The sequence below is a fragment of the Acanthochromis polyacanthus genome, chromosome 7 (genome assembly GCF_021347895.1).
Source record: "Acanthochromis polyacanthus isolate Apoly-LR-REF ecotype Palm Island chromosome 7, KAUST_Apoly_ChrSc, whole genome shotgun sequence".
Classification (NCBI taxonomy): domain Eukaryota; kingdom Metazoa; phylum Chordata; class Actinopteri; family Pomacentridae; genus Acanthochromis; species Acanthochromis polyacanthus.
In genome coordinates, this window is record NC_067119.1 from 36,503,462 (window position 1) to 36,523,705 (window position 20,244).

The window sequence follows — 20,244 nt, forward strand, 5'->3', positions numbered from 1 at the left end:
GCCACGCTTGGATGTCCTGCCGCGGGTTGATCGATTCTGTGCAAATGGACCTGATCCAGCAGGTCTCCGGAGTTCTCAGCTGAGTGTTGCTTGGCTTAAAAATGATGGTTCTCAGGCTTTAGCCAAGAAAAACGGGTGTTGATAAAAACAGTCAAAATTAAGAAAAATAAATGCTGGTTCTGAATCGGTTCTCCAGATTAAACGAATAAAATTCGGCTTAACGTTGAGCAAAATGTCTCCTTAAGTTACAAAAATATTAAGAGATAAATAGTTAACTTAGATGGTGAGGGAATTTCAAAGATAGAAAAAGACACGCTTTAGGTAAGAAAATAATGGGAATCTCTGTCATGGATTCCTCAGGTAGTGAAGAGAGTAAGAGAGGGGAAGAGAGAGTGAGATGGGGCTGCTTAGGCTTATATCAGGCCAAAGGGGCCATGGGAGGACCCCAAGGCGGAGGGAAGCTTCGGCGTGAATCTCTGGGTGGTAACATGACCCCCTTCCTTTGTCTCAAAGGGGAGAGATGGAAAACTACTCCAGAAGGAATTAAAACATTGGGATATTAAACGATTAAAACGCGATCTGTCTATCTCTCCACCATATTTCAGTTGTGTGAAAGAGAAACGTGTAGATTGGTACATATGTTCATATTATGTGAATCATTTCATTCATTTCATGTTTATGTTTATGACATTAAAAATATATATCACAGTGAAAATATAACAACAAGTCAGAGATTTGGTAACAGGTAAATACAATGGTCATCATTCAACCTAAATGGAGAGGAAATTCAGAGATTAATAAGGGAATTCACTCCAAAATCCTGTGGGAGAGGTCAATTAACCAGGCATTTCGATATCTAGGCTTCTGTCAAAGATATAAATGTCATTTTTGGATATGATGTACAACATAATCTCACTATAACTTTGGTAATCAGGAAAGAACAAAATAAATCTCAGAAATATGAACTTTGAAGTAATTAGTTCCTTCAGTTAAAGAGAGTGTCTCTCTCTGTTCCAGCCTTCTGCCATAAAGTTTTACGACTTGTTATCTGATCTGTGGAATGCTGAGACGTCTCCGGCTGAGGGTCTCCTAAAGCTAAAAAGGGATTTTAGCATGAAAGTTCATTAAACAAACATCCATAGCATATAATTGAAGTCATTGTCTTTTAAAAAGAAGAAGTTATTCCAGGGGTTTAAGTGTTCACAGGAGCTCCATCCTTCTGTGAATGAAAACTTACAGAAATACAAATGTCTCAATCTTCCTATAGAGATGGGTGTTGGTCAGTGCTGGAGAGGGACAGCTTATCTGAGTTTTGATCAGCTCAGGAATTCCAGGGCCTTTGCAGTATTGCTACAGTACTGGCATTTATCTCAAAGCTTCTGGTATATATTAAGATAAATTTATGATCAACATGGCTGAAACATTGTTTGTGAAATTAGCATTACAAGTGTTCCTTTGGTCATAAGGTTATTAACTGGCTAGATCATAAATAGACAAATTCTGTTCCTGTCACTCTTAAGGATGGTTTATTTCCTCCTTTGAGAATACTTTGTGAAGATGGCACATGATGTAGTACACAGATCACCACATCTATCTGAGAAATTGTGGTATGATTAGCACAAAAGCAGAAGTCACTGTGTTTGCATGTCAGAACTTGATTTCACAACTGCTGCCTCATTTCCATCCATTCATGCTGAAGTAACTTGTGGGCACTGTGGTGATTCCCACCAAAGAGGAAACATCTTGCAAGACTTCCTCATTTTCCGGGACACACTGATACTCTAAAAAAGGGGCTGGGAGCCTTCTGAGTACAGGTAGTCATAAAAATAAAAATGAAATCACCTGGTTGGTCTCTGTGCGTGTCATGGAGACATCAGACGTGTGTAAAAATACACAGCTATTTTAGTGTTGTTGTTGTAGTAGTTAACCTACAAGGTCAAATATTAAGTAACATCCTTGATTTTAATTGGCAAATGGAAAATTTTACACGGATAGATTAGAGTGCATTGTCATGTGATCAGCTCCCATGTGTGCCATTGTTGCCGTCTAAAGGGCAAGTACAAACGTTGCCTCGTATGTAGTATCAAAGAAATCTTTCCTCAAATGTACACACAAGCTGTGCTGTGCACTGTGACTCGACTAAAGCCAAATCACAATAAGTATCCAGCGCTTTAAAACTGTTGGCCAAACCTCCTGGACGATGCTGACAGCACTCATAGCCCTTTAGCTTTATATAATTGTTCAAAGCTCGTTCGCATTTGATAGGTAGATCAACTCGGTGGTCAAAACCAGCTTTTTTCAGTTTGGACTGTGAGCACAGGTAAAGCCCTATCTTTCTCTCAGTGGATATAAAAAAAGTGCCACACAGATAGTCTACAGTAATTATTTGGCTGCGGGCACAGAGCAATAATTCAAAATTCAGCTGCTCTACTCTTAACAGCAAAAAGAAAATGAGATCACATAACCTAAGTGCTGGTCTCTCTACTCTTGCTTCATGTCCGGACCAGGATTGATTTTAAGATTTTATTGTTTGTTTTTTGAAATTTAAATGAGCTGGTGTCACCCTACTTAGAAATCTTGCATTTTCATACCGCAGATAGAGCACTGTTCTGAGATTCTGAGATGATCAAGCCTCTAGTAGCTGCTCCAACTCTCTGGAACATCTTTTCATGTTAAAACTGCTTAGAAATGTTTAAATTGCGGCTTAAGATCCATGTCTTTTCGTTGGCAATTGATTCAAATAGAATCTGACACTCTAATTTCATGTATTACTGTGCTATATTATTATTCTTCCTATTACTTTATGAATTTTATTTAGTTTTGTCTTTTGTAATTGTATTTTATGATTTTTTTAAATTTTGTTTCATTATCTTCATCTACTCAGAAATTCTAATGTGTAGTGTGTCGTTGTCAATGTTTCTGAAATGATTTTCCAGATAGTTTTCTGACATCTCTTTATTGCGATATCAAATTTCATACTTTGATGGAAGATTTAATCCTGAATGCCTGCAACAAAGTGTTATTGGCATTTCGTTAAAAATCGGATATCAGCAAGAACTGTTAGCCTCATATGACAACATCCATTTAAATGATACAGTCAATGGCTTCATTGTAGAAGAACAATGTAAGCCTTTAGCAGAAAGCTTCCCGATTTTAGTTGCTTTAAAATAATCACATCAACTCAACTAGTACACCTCCTGTTGTATTTTACATCTATATCTCTTTCATAATGCATGTCTAATATTTTTTTGTAATGCAATGAAAGCAATGACAAAATGCACCATTCTTTTAGGATATTTAGAGCATGATATTTACTATATTATCAGCTTTATTTATGACCAGCCTATTAAGCAACCTGTTTATGGTTTTAGACATGAAGTGACTTCAGATCTGTATTGTTAACGCACACAGAGACAGATATCTTAACAATATTTTCTCTCCAGAAGAACCCACGATGACCAGCTGCTTGCCCAGCCGGCTGACCTTTCCCATTTCACCCAGTGGTCATCATGCAGCAACTGTGGCCACCCAGGCTGCAGCAGCTCAGGCAGCAGCGGCTGTCCAGGCAGCAGCTCTGGAACAGCTCAGGGAGAAACTGGAAAGTGGTGAACCACCAGAGAAGAAAATGATGATGGTGGCAGAAGAGCAGCAGAGGATCATGCAGCATACCTTCCAGCAAAACCTGCTGGCGATGGCCACTCAGTTACCCCTCAGCATCAAACTCAACAACAGAGGTGAGACACTATTAAGCTATTTAAGTACACAGAGTGCACATGACACAGCATGGAGTGTTTATTTTCACTTTGTTTTCTCTGGGACCTTAGCATTTCCAAAATTCTTTATGGAAATAGGTCTAATTTAGCAAATATTTACATTTTATTCCACCTCAATCTCCTGTAAATTAGAAATCAGTGAAATGTCTGTGTAATTGTGGAACTGAAACTTCTCCAGTGAACTATTGTTCTTTCTCTCTACATGGCTTTGACAATAAAATATGAAAGGACACTTTATCAGATGCTTATCAGAAAGTAGCCACAGAAGCAAACTGTTGATTTGAAAGCCTGGTGTGATTCTGTTTGCATCAACATGTTTTGTTCATTGATTTCTCTTCATGTAGCCAGATCTGCACAGAAAACTCAGACTGTTTTTCTATTCTTTAGTGCCATCAGTGTTACCTCTCTAACTCCTTACACTTGAAATAAGCAATAAAATACTCCCAAGTTTATTCCTGTACAGACAGCGGATAAGATATATCATATTTAATATCAGAATCAGAATCAGAATCAGAATTACTTTATTCATCCCCAAAGGGAAATTCAGTATTTTATTATATATATATATATATATATATATATATATATATATATATATATATATATATATATATATATATATACACACATATATTATTGTAACCAGTCTCCTAGAAAGAGCCAGACCAATAATATTGTATTGATCTTACTAACACATATTCTCTGTGTATCAAAGCCTGTAGTAGTAGTAATTTGATCTTATGTACAATTAAAGCTAAATTGTAGAAATATAATAAGTAATATGAGCAACAAAACAAATAGGCACTTGATTAGTGATGCTCTGTTCTTTTCTGAATCTTGTAAGTTGTTGTCTTTCACAACTTCATGATACAAATCTGTGAGACATTTTGCTCTTCCTCAGAGATGGTTCTATTCATCCCCTGGGTTTTTGCCTGCTTTAAAATAATCCAAAGTGGTTTATTGAATTCAAGTCAGGGGTAGATCAGAGTTTTCATAATTTTTCTGCTTAAAAAATCTTGCATGATTACTGCAGTGTGTTTGCATCATTGTCATGTACAAAATTCTTTTCTGCCATGCTTTTGAGACTGGGAGCCATCTTTTTAATCAGTATTTAGGTCTTCAAACTAACATTCATGGAGCCATCTACAGTATAAGAATGTGCTGCCAATATTCATCAAGATGTTATAAGTTCCATCTTTCAATTTTGTGCTGTTATGCAAGCAGTTGTTCTCTTATTTGACTGAAAGTAACTCTAGGCAATGTCATTCAGAGTGTCTGAGCATCACTGAAACACTGTTTTCCAACTCATCCTTCAATTTTTTGTTACAACTTTGGGTATATAATAAATTGTGTGTGGCATAATTTTTCTGTTATTGATGGTATGGTTACCATACCCATTAACTAAATAAGCAGCTGTGGTTTGGCTTATTTTCGATGGTTCCTGATGCTCTCATACCCTCCCCAATGTTTGCGAAGTCTCACAGATACTCCTAACTTACAAGTTAGGAGCCATGTTGCATGGTGACTGTGGTGTTCACAGGTTCTTTATGCATGTGTTCATGTAGTTACCCTTAACTGGAAGTTACATCCCTTTTGTTGCAGCACACTGACGATATACTTTGTGGTCTGTATTTTGTGCATAGTTTGTCTAAACTACTTTGATTTTAATTATACATTACATGAACTACTCTACACCTTAACATAAAAATAATGCTATTGTTAATAATGCAACACATTGATGCATGTATTGCAACATTTTAGTGATATTGCCCAAGGGTATACTCAGTTTTGTTGAATAGTCAAAATCACCAAAAAAAATATTAAATCCATTGCAATGAGATACACTGTTGCACTGGGAAATGTTTCTTTATTACTGTAGATACACACGTAGAAGTTTATATTGACTGAATCTCACAAACAGCACACACAGAGCTTTAGTTCATTACTAAACAGTCTCAAACAAGTACTGTGTTGTCTCTTGTCTGAGTAACAATTATTATGAATATGAGAGATGGACGAACACATTGCTGATTCTGGTTTATTTTAGCGTGTACTTTAAAATCAGGTGTTCATGTAATGTTAAGTTTGTTGCCTGTTTGTGAATTAAATGTGTCTACCACAGTGGGTGCTGTGTCAAAAACAGCTAATGGCCCTGCCAGAGAGGCTGTCTGAGATCGTACACCAAAACGCCTGAACCACTAATGTGCACATAGTTCATCATATAACATGTGTAATTTGAAACTTGGCTCCATAGATGTTTTGAAGAAATAATTTCTCTTGACCGCAGGCAGAATCCAGCCTATCATGAGTAAAAATACCCGTCTGGCTGGGCTTTTGCTGCAGCCAGCACGACTCATGACAAGCCATAAGTCACATATGACTTAATGATAGAGGCTAAAGGAAGAATAAGGGGCCTATCTGCTCAAGTGTGATATCATTTCTGTCTGCATCACTGCCTCTCTCATATTAGTCATAATAGTGGGCTTTGCACTTGATACGTGATGGAAAAATGAGTGAGAATCTTTCCCAGGTTAATTCCCACACTGGCTGTCTGGCTCTTGCCCTCACAAATAAACACTGTCATTTAAAGATTACATCCAAACACTATTATTTGTCTCCACCCAGATGCACTTGGATGGACAAATTTGTGTTCACAGATGGTTTGATATGTGTGTAGAGTTGCTCCATTTTCTTTACTTTGGTAAAGGTTTACTCCTTTTCATGATTGGTGTCAGACCACCACTACAAACTTTCTTGCAAAGGATTCCCCTGATTAAAAAAAAGTTTGAAAATATACTATACTGTTCACCATATCATTTATTTAACAAGTTTCCCAACTGTGACAGGATTCATCTGTAATTGACATGTACAAATTGCTGTAACATCTTTTGACAGTTCTTTCTCCCCAGAACTCTTTAATAAAGTTCTCCTTATCCTGTCACTCTCTGAATTATCACCAATACTCCTCTTGCTTCTTCTGTTCCCTTTCTAAATGCTCATATTGAGTTTTTCTCTCTCTCCTTCTGTGCCTCCTCTCTTGACAGATGATAGACAAGAGACCGCATTGAACCTGTCTACCAACGGCATTAGCAGCATCAACATGTCAATAGAAATAAATGGAGTTGTCTACACAGGTAAATAGAGGGGCCGTTTGCTGATGTAATTGCAGGCAGGAAATTCAATAAGTTATAGCAGCACCCTGGTGCTTAGTCCTCTATGCAATTTGATGTTTTTGCTATAAAATCCATTGTAATGAAGTGGCAGTCCAATAGAGTTAAAAAAGTTAAATATCTCAAAATTGGTCCTGTGGATTTGAGGTCGATGGGGCTTGTTGTCTTATGTGCCAGTCTTGTGTCTGCGTGTGCGTGCGTGTGCGTGCGTGTGCGTGCGCGTGCGTGTGTGTGCGTGCGTGCGCGTGCGTGCGCGTGCGTGCGTGCATGTGCGTGCGTGCCTGCGCGTGTGTGTGTGCGTGCGCGTGCGTGTGTGTGCGTGTGTGTGTGTGTTTGTGTGTGAATGGAGGTAGCTTGTGTCTTGGAGTAATTACTGCCTTTCTGCTTTAACAGAGGCCATTGTTGTCAGCGTATAAACTTGGTGGCTGTCAAATAATATCCGTGCTTTCTCTTTGGGAGACAGAGCTCAGTAACCACAGTGTTGATTTGATCTAACTCAGACTGCCACGAGTGGACACCCACTTTAATCCATCTATATATTTGGAGCTTTAGATGCTGAAATATAACAACTACTGCTGAAGATGACAGTTCACTGTCTTTAGAATACTGCAGGTCTGCATGACAGATATACAGTAGATGTTATTTTTACAAGTACTAATAGAAAGATATCCTGACCTGTTAAATTTATAGGGGAAAACTGTACCTACAATATTATTAGAATTAATATTAATATATTTAAGCCACTACATATATAGAAGTGCTGCATCTTTCAAAAAATTTTGACAGTAAACCTTTGGTTTGTTGGTAAACCCGACTCTGTTTAATGAAAAATATTACTATCTAGGGGGCACAAAGAAGAAAGACAGTGATGAGCAGCAGTGTTAAAGTCATTTGCTGGAGTCAGGACAGTGTGAGTGCGAGGCTGACTAAAATTTGATGCTTGCTCCTCAGGCATCCTGTTTGCTCGGCAGTCAGCCATAGCAGGGATGACGGGACACCGTGGGAAACACAGCAGCTGTCAGACTCAGGGAAAGACCAGTCCTACACACTTCCAGCCCTCCTCTTCCTCCTCCTCCTCATCATCCTCTTCTTCTTCACTTCATGGACAGAGATGCTCCTCCCCTTGAATTCCCTGTTCCTCCTCACCACCCCTTGTCACCTCACCAAGGCGGAGACCATTCCTCTTCTCAAAGACACAAAGCAGTTGGAGTTGTTTTTTGATTGTGGCTTTCTCTCCATCCATTCATTTTGGGTCTGCAAACAAACAGATTGACAAGCAGCAAATGATTTACAGACTTGATACTTTGGTAAGAGATCTTCCTGTCCTCCTCATTCCTCACTCTTCCTATTCTGAATTAGCATTGTGTTTTGAGGACATGTTCACATTGTTTTTCATATCCTCATAGACATCTATTCAGTGTGGAACAGTTTAAAACGGTCCCCCTTTAACTTAAGGTGCAACCTGGATGAAGCCAAGCTAAGATTTCCTCCTGTGAACCCCCACAATTAAAAACATGTAACTGAGCAGCAAGCTTTCAGCAACTAACAATGGTTTTTTGACAGTATTTATGGGCTTTCTGACCGACCTCAGAAGCTCACTGCTTACAGCATGATACCAAAGAAGAAAAGAATGCTGCTCCAACATGTCCAGCATTAATGGTAAGCTTTAGCACTATTCATCCAGCCTGAAGATTAGAGTATGAATACAAACAGACAAAGCATATCAGTGGAAATCATATTGTTTTCTGTAGAAAGGATATTTAGACTACTTAGCAGTGCCATATGTGAAGCTCAGCTTTCCATTGGACAGTTAGTTAATTGTGTGTCAACACACAGTCACAACAAGGCTAGAAAGAATGGTGCATATGTACATCCACAAAGTAGCAAAGTGAAATTGTATTATGTGAATTTATGTGGTTTACTACTCTCTTCTCTTAAACATGGTCAGTCTACTAAAATTCAGCAGCTGGTGTTAACTTGTTACTAGGATGATGGAACCAAGCTTACTACAGTATGTCCCAATCCCGTACTGTATGCTAGTATGACTATTATCATGATCAGATCACATTTGTTAAGAGTCCTTCAGAAACCAACCAGTATTACAGTGAAATTCTGCTGTGCCCAAAGTTTGCTGTATGTCAGTTAGTTTGTGGTCATTTTAATAATCACAGCTCGAGAAGAAAATGCACCACATAAACATGTGACAATTATATGGTAAAACTACACATTGATCCAGAGTCCCTCTACCTGAAGGGCCCTTAAACAATAAGGTTTTCCAGTGTGCTTTAGTGGTGCATCATATAAACTGAATGCAAAGTGACTTAAATTCAATTGAATTGACTTCAATGTGAAATAAATTTCTCAAATTGCTCCAAGATAGTTGACATATATATAACTTGGGGTTCCTTAGGATCTGGGGCCCTGGGGAAATTACAGCATCTTATCAGTTTACCAGATGCTTTTTGGGTACTTTTTGTACAATATTTTATAGGTTGTAGGGAGTAGTTTTGTGCAGTACTCACTTTTGTGTATTGTACTCTGCAACATAAATACCACATTCAAAAAACACTTTTTCACAAGATGAGTTTATAATATGAATTTTGGATACAGGTATTAAGTTATTAAGTGCTGATCAGATGTATAGCCATAGATTATTATCCACTGTAACTTGTCCAGATCATGAGCTACACAGAGAAATCTAACAATTACTAGGGATGAAAGAACCCTTTTCAGCCACACACACCGCTCTACAGAGTATCAAAACGACATGATTAGTTACAACTAATCATGTCGTTTTGATCTACTGATATAGCCGTGGTGCACATGTAAAATAGCAAAGGGCTGTTCACAGCTCCTGTATATGGATGTCCAATATGACCATTAGTATTACATTTCGTGGAAGCCCTTTATTATGGAAAACCACTTGGTATTTCACTTAATGGCATGACGGATTCCTTATCTCAAGAACATTTTTTGACCACAGAATAAATTATTTGTTGAGTACGAATCTCAAAGTATGAAAACAAACTACACTAAAAATAAACGTTTTAGTCCAGATCACACATATTCTTTCTAGAGAAGTGTGTTTCTATACATTACATTTTAAAACTTGTCTTCTCTGCCTTCAAGAGTGTAAAGTGATAGCCTCCAGTTAATTTGATTTGATGACAATGATTTTTCAGGTACAGCGTTTTCTTCATTCATTTGAGCAAATGTTGCAGTCAGCATTGCTCCACTATTGTGGTTGTGGTCAGAAATACTTACTTAATCTCTACTGAGGCTGAGTGCGGTATACCCTCAGCCTATGTGATTGCATTGTTCTGTGAAGAAATCTTCTGCAATGCATACTGGCAAAAGTCAGGACCATTACCATGTAGCAAATGTTGATGTTAACGTAAGACAGAAGCACAAAGCTTGTGATGCTGGTGGAAATACAGGCCATGAAGCCGAGTGAAGAACTGAATCAGGAAAGTCCTGAAATGGCTTTGGATTCCTAGAGAAGTGACTGACAGGAAAGAATAGACCACTTCAGTCTGTATGCAGCAGGTGAACAGACATCAAAGGAGGTGACAGCAGGACACACAAAGAGAAAAAGTGATTTGTCACACAGTGGTTTTATATTGTGCATAGGATCCAGGTTTCTGTTTTTATTAATGCACTTGTGTCTTACATCAGAGAGCGTCTCCCTCTTTCAGTTCTGTATTTTATTGTTATTTTCTCTATTTTCAAAAGATCTATATTTTCTTTGTTGTGAAGAAAAATGGGAACCAGTTTGAAGATATATGAGTTTTTAATATTTCTGTTAAAGCATTTAACTGCAGATTTTATTTATTGTGTTTTATATTTGATCCTGCTAGTGTTGCATTCAGCTTCACCACTTTGGATGCAAAATCTTACAAAGAGTCCTCTTGAACGCAGATACCTCATCGATTTACTTGTATATAGTCATAGTATATTATGAATACAAAATATACCTCATAAATTTAATTTGTTTGTATTGTACGTTCACTTGAAATCAATGTTTTGCTTTAACAGACCACTGGATTTTTCCCCCCTTTTTTCATATTTTGTATGATTACACCAAAGAGGAGAATATTTTATTGACACACATCTACCTCATCTGTTACAGACTGTGCCAATCAGCATGTCCACAATCTTAATTGCTTGTATATTCACAATGTTTCATATCCATGTATTTTGTGAACACAAAATGCTTTTCAGTGAAAAAAAAAAAAAAAAAACCCAAAAAAAACAAACCTGTAGATTATACGAAAGGTTTAGAAATGTTGAAAGTACTTTTACATTGGGTGTGGTGCTGACAACACAGCCTAGAGACAGCCAGCTGTCAAAATGAATCCAACCTGCATAAAAACGTGAATAGCTTGTAACATTGATTGGCCATCACTTGTTAGTTTTTTCTTGTTAGCAGTGGGGGTGGAGGATGGTGGGGTGAGTCCAACGGTCTTAGAGTTAGAGATTTCCTGCCATAAATTAAGTTTGATTTAATACACAGAAGTACATATAGCTGATCATATAAAGATATTGACCTCATGTGTTTGTGTGGTGATGTTTTAGCAGATTTCTCTGTTAGATTCCAAGATGCAGTTGAAAAGCTACCCATGAGGGAACCTCTGAGTACTTACTGTCACTCATACTGTTTCTAGATTAGGACCCAACAGACAAACCAATGAACCAATGTATTAGGCCACATTATCACCGAGTATATCATTGGCTGACGGAACAAGAAATGTCAAAGATGTGTTTGAGGACATTTAGAAAGAGTTTTCTATTAGGAGTACATTTCTGGTAGAGAATAAACAGAATTGCAGTTCTCAATATTCAGTCCTACTTGGTTTGACAATTTCACTTGCTCCACATCTTGTTTCAAATATTTCCCATTCTCCTGGGAATCTTAGAGATTTTTCTGACCCACAAAACTTAAACTCTCTAGCAACACACTTCGGTGCACAAAATCATATCAATGGGTAGGCCAAGATTAATTTATTGTACATATTCATATTCTTGGAACATGAATGAATTAATATAATAAGTTTGGTTTTTAATGACCTTTTTTAATGCAACCATCAAGCAACAGAAAGAGACAAACATTTGTAGTTTGAATACTGATAAAACATCAGAGAACAGCCTGTTTGTGTGCTTTTGGTTGTCTGCCTCACTGTGCAGGATTATTCATGCAGATTGCTCTCAGTTGATTTAAAATGCCACAAGTAGTTCAGTTTCGTGATGACTGTGTAATTTTTAAGGTTGTGTACTGTTCAAGCCAATGATATATTGTGAGTGTATGTATAGATTGTAATGTTGAAATTGTACAAACGCAATCGTGCAGCAGAGGACAATCGTCAGCCAATAAGATGAGCTGACCTATCAACTGTTAGTTGAGCTGTTAAAAGTGGTTGTGCTGTTCGTGTGTTCACTTAAAATGTGTTCTTTAGCAATCAGACAGTTGTGCAGATAGATGCAGCAAAGGTCCAAAAACGAAAGTCCTTTTTACACATGCACTTAATGTTTCATCTTTGATTACTGAAAATGATATACATATTAATAGACTTTTGTTAAAGTAGCTGGACTAGATAGACCTCCCTAGTTTGAAAAAATATGGAGCATTGTTCCAGCCCTATTGATGTTTATGTTGTCCTTACAGAGCTCGGTCACTTCAGACCTCAGATAACCACATTTATCTTTCTCAGACATTTACACATATTTATCCTACATTAACAGGGTTGCTAATTGGGAGAAGTTATTTTAGGTACAGAGGGCCCTGGAAGTACGTCCAGTACTTTTTCTCTGATGATGTTTGATATATCTCAGTGGAAGCTCATCAAGACACAAAAGTCTGTCAATATCCAGTCTTTTCTTAATTCTGACTATACCCAGTACGTTTTTTTAAACCACTACCCTATTTAAAATGAAGATGACAATTATTAATAGTTTTGGTACAGTTTGGGAAGGCACTGACAAAAATGCCCATAAGGGTATAAGGGTAAGAAAATTACTTAAAAAGACAGTTTTGGCTGACAGTGACAAATTATCTGTTTTTAAATGTAGCTTCAAAAAAATGTGAAATTTGCACCTCTGATTACTCCATAGCAACAGCTCCTGAGGCCCAAGGGTGCTTTAGTCTTTATGTCCACCTACCAACCAAACTGTCATACAAAGTTGCTGTAATTTCAACTGATGGCCATAATACCAACCTGAAGGCCCATTAAATTGTCCAGAAAGCTCTGCTGTTCCTGTGTTGTCAGCAATGAGGAGATCATCGAAAGAAAGCTGGGGATAGATTACTTCCTGAACTGGCTGCTTCTCCCACTTCACAACTCTGTAGCACACACTTTATAAAGAGTGTCACGTGGGTGATTCTGGAGTAATGTTTTTGATTCAGTTCATCATTTGCCATGCTGGTAAATTCTAACAACCTCACTAGCAGCAGGCAATTTTCTTAGAGATTTTTAAGGTGTCAAATAGTAGATGTCTGAAGTACGAAAATCATGACTTTTACCAAAAAACGTGTCTTCCACCACTGTCTCTAATAGCATCAGGTAAGGACAGAAAGACCCAAATGCTGGATAGCATAGGCAGGTAGTCCATCATCCATCTCAGTTTTTTTTTTTAAATCCCTTTACAAAAATGTCAGGTTCATGCTCAGAAGTTGTCATTACATTTTTGCAACAGTGAAAATTAGGTTTGTGGCTAACTTGGGATGGACTTCTTCCATTTATCAGTTATACATACTCACAGGGAGGTCTATCACAACTGACACTGGGCAAGAGGTAAAGTACACCCTGGACAGATCAACAGTCGACTGTAGAGCAAAAACATTCACATGCATGTCCACGCAAAGAACATGCTGCAAGCAGTAAAATCACAGCAAACCTGCCACACATTTCCCATAAAGTCAGAAGTTCACCACAAGTTTGTCACAAATGTAATGTACATATAAAAATGTGATCTTGCTGCAAATTTGCAACAACGCTGCCATGGTTAACACAAAGGTAACCATGGCAGGCTGTTGTTGACTATGGCAAGCATAAACTGCAATTTTTTTTACCATTGGGTTACTATAAGTTAAGCACTACTGGCAAACTTTGGTGACAAATTACATGTTTTCCAGGCAAATTTCTCAATACAAAACACAAGGAAAAGAAGGACGGTCAAATCACTGATAGTGTAAACACTGTCTGGTAACTGAGTAGTATGCTGCTAAGAGTATATATACAGAGATGATCGATTGGAGGATTGAACTCAGGTGTTACACAAAACTAGCCAGAAACTAACAAAGGCAGGAAGTAAGACAGCCTGGAGTGCATGAAGGTGAGTAATTACAAAATAAAAACAGAAGAACGATTAACTGAAGTCCGTGCAGATAATCACAGAATCAATACAAACAAATATTCAGTCAGTGAGTGAGGAAGCAAGCTTTGATTTTGTGTTTAATTACTGTACAAACTTAAATGGAAGAGAACTTTCTTTGTCAGTGTATATATTGTGTTGTTTTTTTTCTTAACACATGCCTAACCAAACCTTTTCACCTTTGAAGTTGCTAAGGAGTTTGCCTCCTACCTAATGAGTTTATTTGTTTGTTTGTTTGTTTGTTTGTTTTTAATTCACTATAATGGGAAATTTTACAAAGCTGAAATTCTGAAATTTCTGTGAGACTGCTATTGAGGATTATGTAGAATGATGACTATGGTCCATTCAAGACAGGATATATTTTCTGCTTTCATGGTCCATGTGTTCCTGATAAGGCAGCCCAGTCTCAGCGTAACTGTCTCTTTCTTAGCCCCTCCTCCTGCACTAAATGAGGCCAATCTCTGAACACTTCACGTAACATGCATGGGATCACTAGCATTCTTCTCACCAAAGAGCTTTTCTAGCTGTGACCACACACTTCATTTCTAGGTCATAATCAATTACAGATCAAAATAAGCAAAATAAAGGTGACAGGTCTAAATGGAAAAAAAAATGAAATGACTTATGTAATCAAACATGTGTTTACTTTGTATTTTGGTTATGCTATGCTGGTAGATTTTAGACACTAATTGCTTTATTAGCTGTGTATGAAGCTGTAGATGTTTCTTTTATTTCCCTTTTGTTGGATGAATCCAGTGCATTATGGGAATGCTGGATTGTGGTGCTCAGGGGTTCACAATGTACAGAAAAAGAGATGAAAGAGGTGTTTTGCCATTTGACTTGTAGCGTATTTAGAAATAAAATCATGCTTTTAATTTAAGTGAAAGCTTTCTGCGTTACTTGTTCTCTCCATTATAGCATGCTATTGTGGCCAGAATGTCATTACTGCAGCAGGCTATACCGCACATCATTTCAGTGGATCAGACTGGGTATGTGTACTGTTTTTACCTACATTGTGATACCAGGCTCATCCTCTAGCCCTGATTATTTTCTATTTAAACAGTATTCTAACATAGTTTTTTTTTTCATATTTTAACACTCGTGAAGGTATCTTATGGCTGTGAAATGGAAAAACAACATTGATGTTCACATACAAACAAATCACATTGATCTGTGTGCATTATTTAGTACTTGTTTGGTAGTCTCTTAAATTCCACTCAGGTAGTGTTAAGTTGTTGTTTGGTAGAATTATGAATTGTGAATCTTCCTGTCTAACACTTTTCTTTTCTATGGCACAGGAAATTAGATGGTTTCATCTCCTTGAGTAAACAGAATTTCAGTTTAGATATTTTGAGTGTTGAAATAAGCCAATAGTAGAAAATTGTTTTGACACTAGAAGATTCACCTATTATCACAATGTGGTTAAAGTGAGACCTTTCATTGTCTGTAACTTGTTCTGACCCATGTCACCCATATCACACATGCTAATTTGAGCCTTGAAAGTTTACCAAAAATGCACTTTTTAAAGTTTTCTTCAGTGAATTATTTGATAATAATTGCATAATTTGATAATAATTGCATTTGCTTCTGCATCAGGACTCTGACGTTCCTCACAGAGCACGACTCTGGATTGTACCACCTCAAAGTAGCTCTGAAGAAACACGGTGCAAGTTTGTGCTCGCTGCTGAAGCGGTTGGTGTTTTCCTTCAGCAAGGACTCGGCAGATCATTTTCTTGATATTGTTGCTCTAAGAAAAAAATATGCTGAACAAAAATACAACTTTGTCTTTAGGTTGTGACACCTGGACTGGATGGAAAATTGATTTGGTTGCAGTTTATAGCTCATAGCTCAAAACATCCATCCATTCTCTATACACCGCTTTATCCTCACTTGGGTCGCGGGGGATGCTGGAGTCTATCCCAGCTGACTCGGACGAAGGCAGGGGACTCCCTGGACAGGTCGCCAGTCTGTCGCAGGGCTACATATACAGACAAACAATCACACCTACGGGCAATTTAGAGTAATCAATGAACCTCAGCATATTTTTGGACTGTGGGAGGAAGCCGGAGTACCTGGAGAAAACCCACACATGCACAGGGAGAACATGCAAACTCCATGCAGAAAGATCCCAGGCCCAGGCCGGGATTTGAACCAGGGATTTTCTTGCTGCAAGGTTAAAGTGCTAACCACTAGCCTAGTCGCGCTAGACAACCCACGGTAACGAATTTAATTCTCTGCCAGGGTGGGTCTAGTTGCCCTCCATAAGGCTCGAGGCTGGATTCTCCTAAAACTGGCCGGACCAATCACCATGAAGTGTAGAGTCAGAAGGCGGGCGTAACGAAGTGACGACAGAGGCGCGACGATTCTGACAGAAACAACCGGCGCACAATAAACAGTTATCTTTGGACTCGGCTTTGGCCACAGCCCTTAAAGATTTGAAGCTAAAATTCAACTTGAAAGATAAACAAAGGACGGCACTTAAGTGTTTCATTGAGATGAAAGACGTATTTGGACTTATGCCGACGGGATATGGCAAATCCTTAATATACCATTTGGCTCCGCGGCTCCGCTGGTTGGGAAGCTAACGGGACTTAGCCACACAATCCGCCGGTGCTCTCGGAACCACGTCAGCCTATTCGTTGCGTTGATTGGTGCCGTCAGAAACATGGGATCTACCATGGCTAGGCTAGCTAACCACTACTCCACTGTGCAGCCCCTAGCTCAAAACATTGTTTAAAAAATGTTTTCATCCTTGAAAATTTCATTATCTATCTTCTGTACCTATAAAGTCATGAGGCTCAGAAGCATAGGCGTCAGTTTAGGGGGGGACGGTGGGGACGTGTCCCCCCGACTTTTTGACAGGGGTCATTTTGTCTCCAACACATTCAAATTCTTCACATGTAAGCCATTGTAAACCCAGTTATTTTCAGTAGTATAGAAAATTCCGACGCTCCTGAACGCACCATCCGTACTCGGCCGAGAGTTGCACAGACACGCAGCACACCTTCGTGAGGTTAAAAAAAACAAAACAAAAATTAAAGCTGCAAGCAGCGATGGACGGGTCCTCGCATCCACGCTGGTCGTGAATCCACGCACGTCCACCAGGTGGCGCTGTGACTGAGAGTGTATGTCGGCCTCTGAATCGCATCTGGACCAGAGTCCAATCATACATTTAAAATTTCAGCCAGACTGTAGCATGTTCAGAGCAGTTATAGAGCATTTCCTGTCTATCCACCAGGTGGCGCTGTAACTCAGAGTGTATTTCAAACAGTGGATGTGATGAGGGCTGGACTCTGATCACTCATGAAAAGTTTCAGGCTGATTTGATCATGTAGAGGCCAGTTATACAGCATTTACTGTCCCTCCATCAGGTGGCGCTGCGACTGAGAGTGTCTGTTGGCCTGTAGATGTGATCAGGATTGGATTGTGATCACACATGGAAAGTTTGAGGCAGATTGGAGCATGCAGAGGAGAGTTATACAGCAGTTGATGTTTCATGGCGAAGCATCAAAACGCTGATGGTCGCCATGGCCACGCCATTTGGCTTCTGGTTAAACTTTTGATAACTTTTCCAAACCAAGTCCTGCTGTGTGGACTGACAAAATTTCAGGTCTCCTGGAATTATCCCCCAGGAGGTATTAACTCTCAAAAATGAGAAAAATCATCAAAAATCTCACAATTAATCCAAGATGGCCGACTTCCTGTTGGGTTTAGGACATGGCTCCAAGAGGCTTTTTTGTGCGTCCTGATGTGCTCTATAAGCCTCCCAAATTTCATGGATGTAGGTGAAACGTGCTGGGGGGGCTGTTTGTTAAAAATACTGTAGGGGGCGCTATAGCATGTGCAGTGCCGAGATGCATACAGTGTTGTTCCTTGGGTCAATGGTGATGTGTGTGGTAATTTTTGTGAGCATTGGAGTATTCCTAACCTGTCAGAAAGGGCTTTGTTTTTCATGGCGATATTTGGTTGCTACGGCAACAGCGTTACATGAAATGTCACACCCTTCACAGTGTGGGATTGTCAAGAGGTGAAGACTCGACTGACCAATTTCCAGCATGATATCACCAAGTTTGGGGCCATTGTACCTGAAAATATAAGGCCTTAAACTTACTATTACCAACAGGTGGCGCTATGACTTTTTCAAAATTTATGAGTGTGGATGTGTTCAGACTGGACCTGGTATCCAGCATGTGAAGTCTGAGGCAGATAGGATGTTGTTCAGCTGAGATATGAATCGTTAAATTTTCATGGCGAAACATCGAAATTGGTTTGGCCGCCACAGACACGCCCTTTGATGACAAGTCACCATTTTCACTGGGATGCATCATCAATGTGTTTAGGCTGTTGTCACTGCATTTGAAGTGAATATGATCAACCGGGTAACAATAGGGCATGAAAGTGTAAAAGATGTCTATTTCCTGAAACCACAAGGTGGCGCTATGACTGTCAATGAATATCCCTATGTGGATGACATCAGGACAGGACTGTCATCATACATGTAAAGTTTCAGGCAGATTGGAGCATGTTGAGAAGAATTAGACACCAATTCCTGTTTCATGGCGAAGGATCAGTTGTTTGAGGCTCCGCCATGGCCACACCTTTTGGCTTCTGGTTGAGTTTTTGATAACTTTTCATCAGAAAGGTCTGGTGCATGTACTGGCCAAATTTCAGTTCTCTCAGACTTATCCACTAGGAGCTATAAATTTTGACAAATGTACAGCAAATTCAAGATGGCCGACTTCCTGTTGGGTTTAGGGTGTGGCTGTGATTGACTTTTTGGTGTGTCCTGATGTGGTGCATATGCCCACCAAATATTGTAGCTGTAAATAAAACATTGTGGAAGTTGGCCTAATGACCACTGTTTCAATTTTGCAGGTGGCGCTATAGAGCCATTTTTTCACACATATGCGCAACTCCCATAAAATATCAAATTTTTCGCCAGTCCTGATGTGCACGCCAAATTTCACGCGTTTTGGTTCATGATAAGGCCGCCAAAAAGGCAAGTCATTTCCCGAGGAGCGATTAAGTTTGAAAAATTTACAGCAAATTGAAGGTGGCCGACTTCCTGTTGGGTTTAGGGCGTGGCTGTAATTGACTTTTTGGTGTGTCCAGATGTTCTGCATATGCCCACCAAATATTGTAGCTGTACATGAAACATTGTGGCAGTTGGCCTAATGACTACTTTTTCAAGTTTGCAGGTGGCGCTATAGAGCCATTTTGCCACGCACATGCGCAACTCCCATAAAATATCAAATTTTTCGCCAGTCCTGATGTGCATGCCAAATTTCACGCGTTTTGGAGTATGATAAGGCCGCCAAAAAGCCAATTTACTTTACGGGAGAAAAAAAAAAAAAATAATAATAATAATAATAATAATAATAATAATAATAAACCCTAGGGTTTCAATAGGGTCCTTGGCACCGCTGGTGCCTTGGACAGTCGGTGCCCTGGCACCGCCTGTCCTTCGCACCCTCGGTGCTCGGACCCTAAAAACGTGCAGATGCTAAATTTGCGCCTGTGCCAAGTGGAAGCTCCGACCAGAGGCGTGCAGAGGCACAATTTCGGCCGGGAGAATTAGTACTATAGCGGCCCACAGACCCCTCTACCCGCATGTACCGATAGCTCAACAGTTTGAGCCTCCGCCTCTGGTGCGGTGGTTGTGAGTTTGAGACCAACTTGTGGCATTTTGCCGCCGTTCTTCGACATTTTCTCAAAGTGCTGTGGTCTTCGTCCCCCCCCCCCCCCCCCCCACACTTTTAAAAACAAACTGACGCCCTTGCTCAAAAGTGATGGCAAACAAAACGAGAATTTTTAAAAAATACATAGAAAATTCAGCCTACCTCAGTGTACTTCCAGTACATGTAAAACTTAACATATGTATAGTTTGAAGATCAAATTTTGGGCGACTTCATTAAATATGCTAAAGCTATAAT

General features: G+C 39.2%; 1 protein-coding gene across 1 annotated transcript in view; it reads left to right on the forward strand.

The window, feature by feature from the left end:
- Positions 1-15,191, forward strand: part of arid3c (AT rich interactive domain 3C (BRIGHT-like)) — a 111,363-nt gene extending 96,172 nt beyond the window's left edge. Inside the window, exons 6-8 of the mRNA XM_051950699.1 lie at positions 3,444-3,734; positions 6,818-6,907; positions 7,895-15,191. Coding sequence (XP_051806659.1) covers positions 3,444-3,734; positions 6,818-6,907; positions 7,895-8,070 — 557 coding nt within the window. The 3' untranslated portion in view covers positions 8,071-15,191. The remainder of the gene's footprint in view (positions 1-3,443; positions 3,735-6,817; positions 6,908-7,894) is intronic.
- Positions 15,192-20,244: the final 5,053 nt, after the last annotated feature.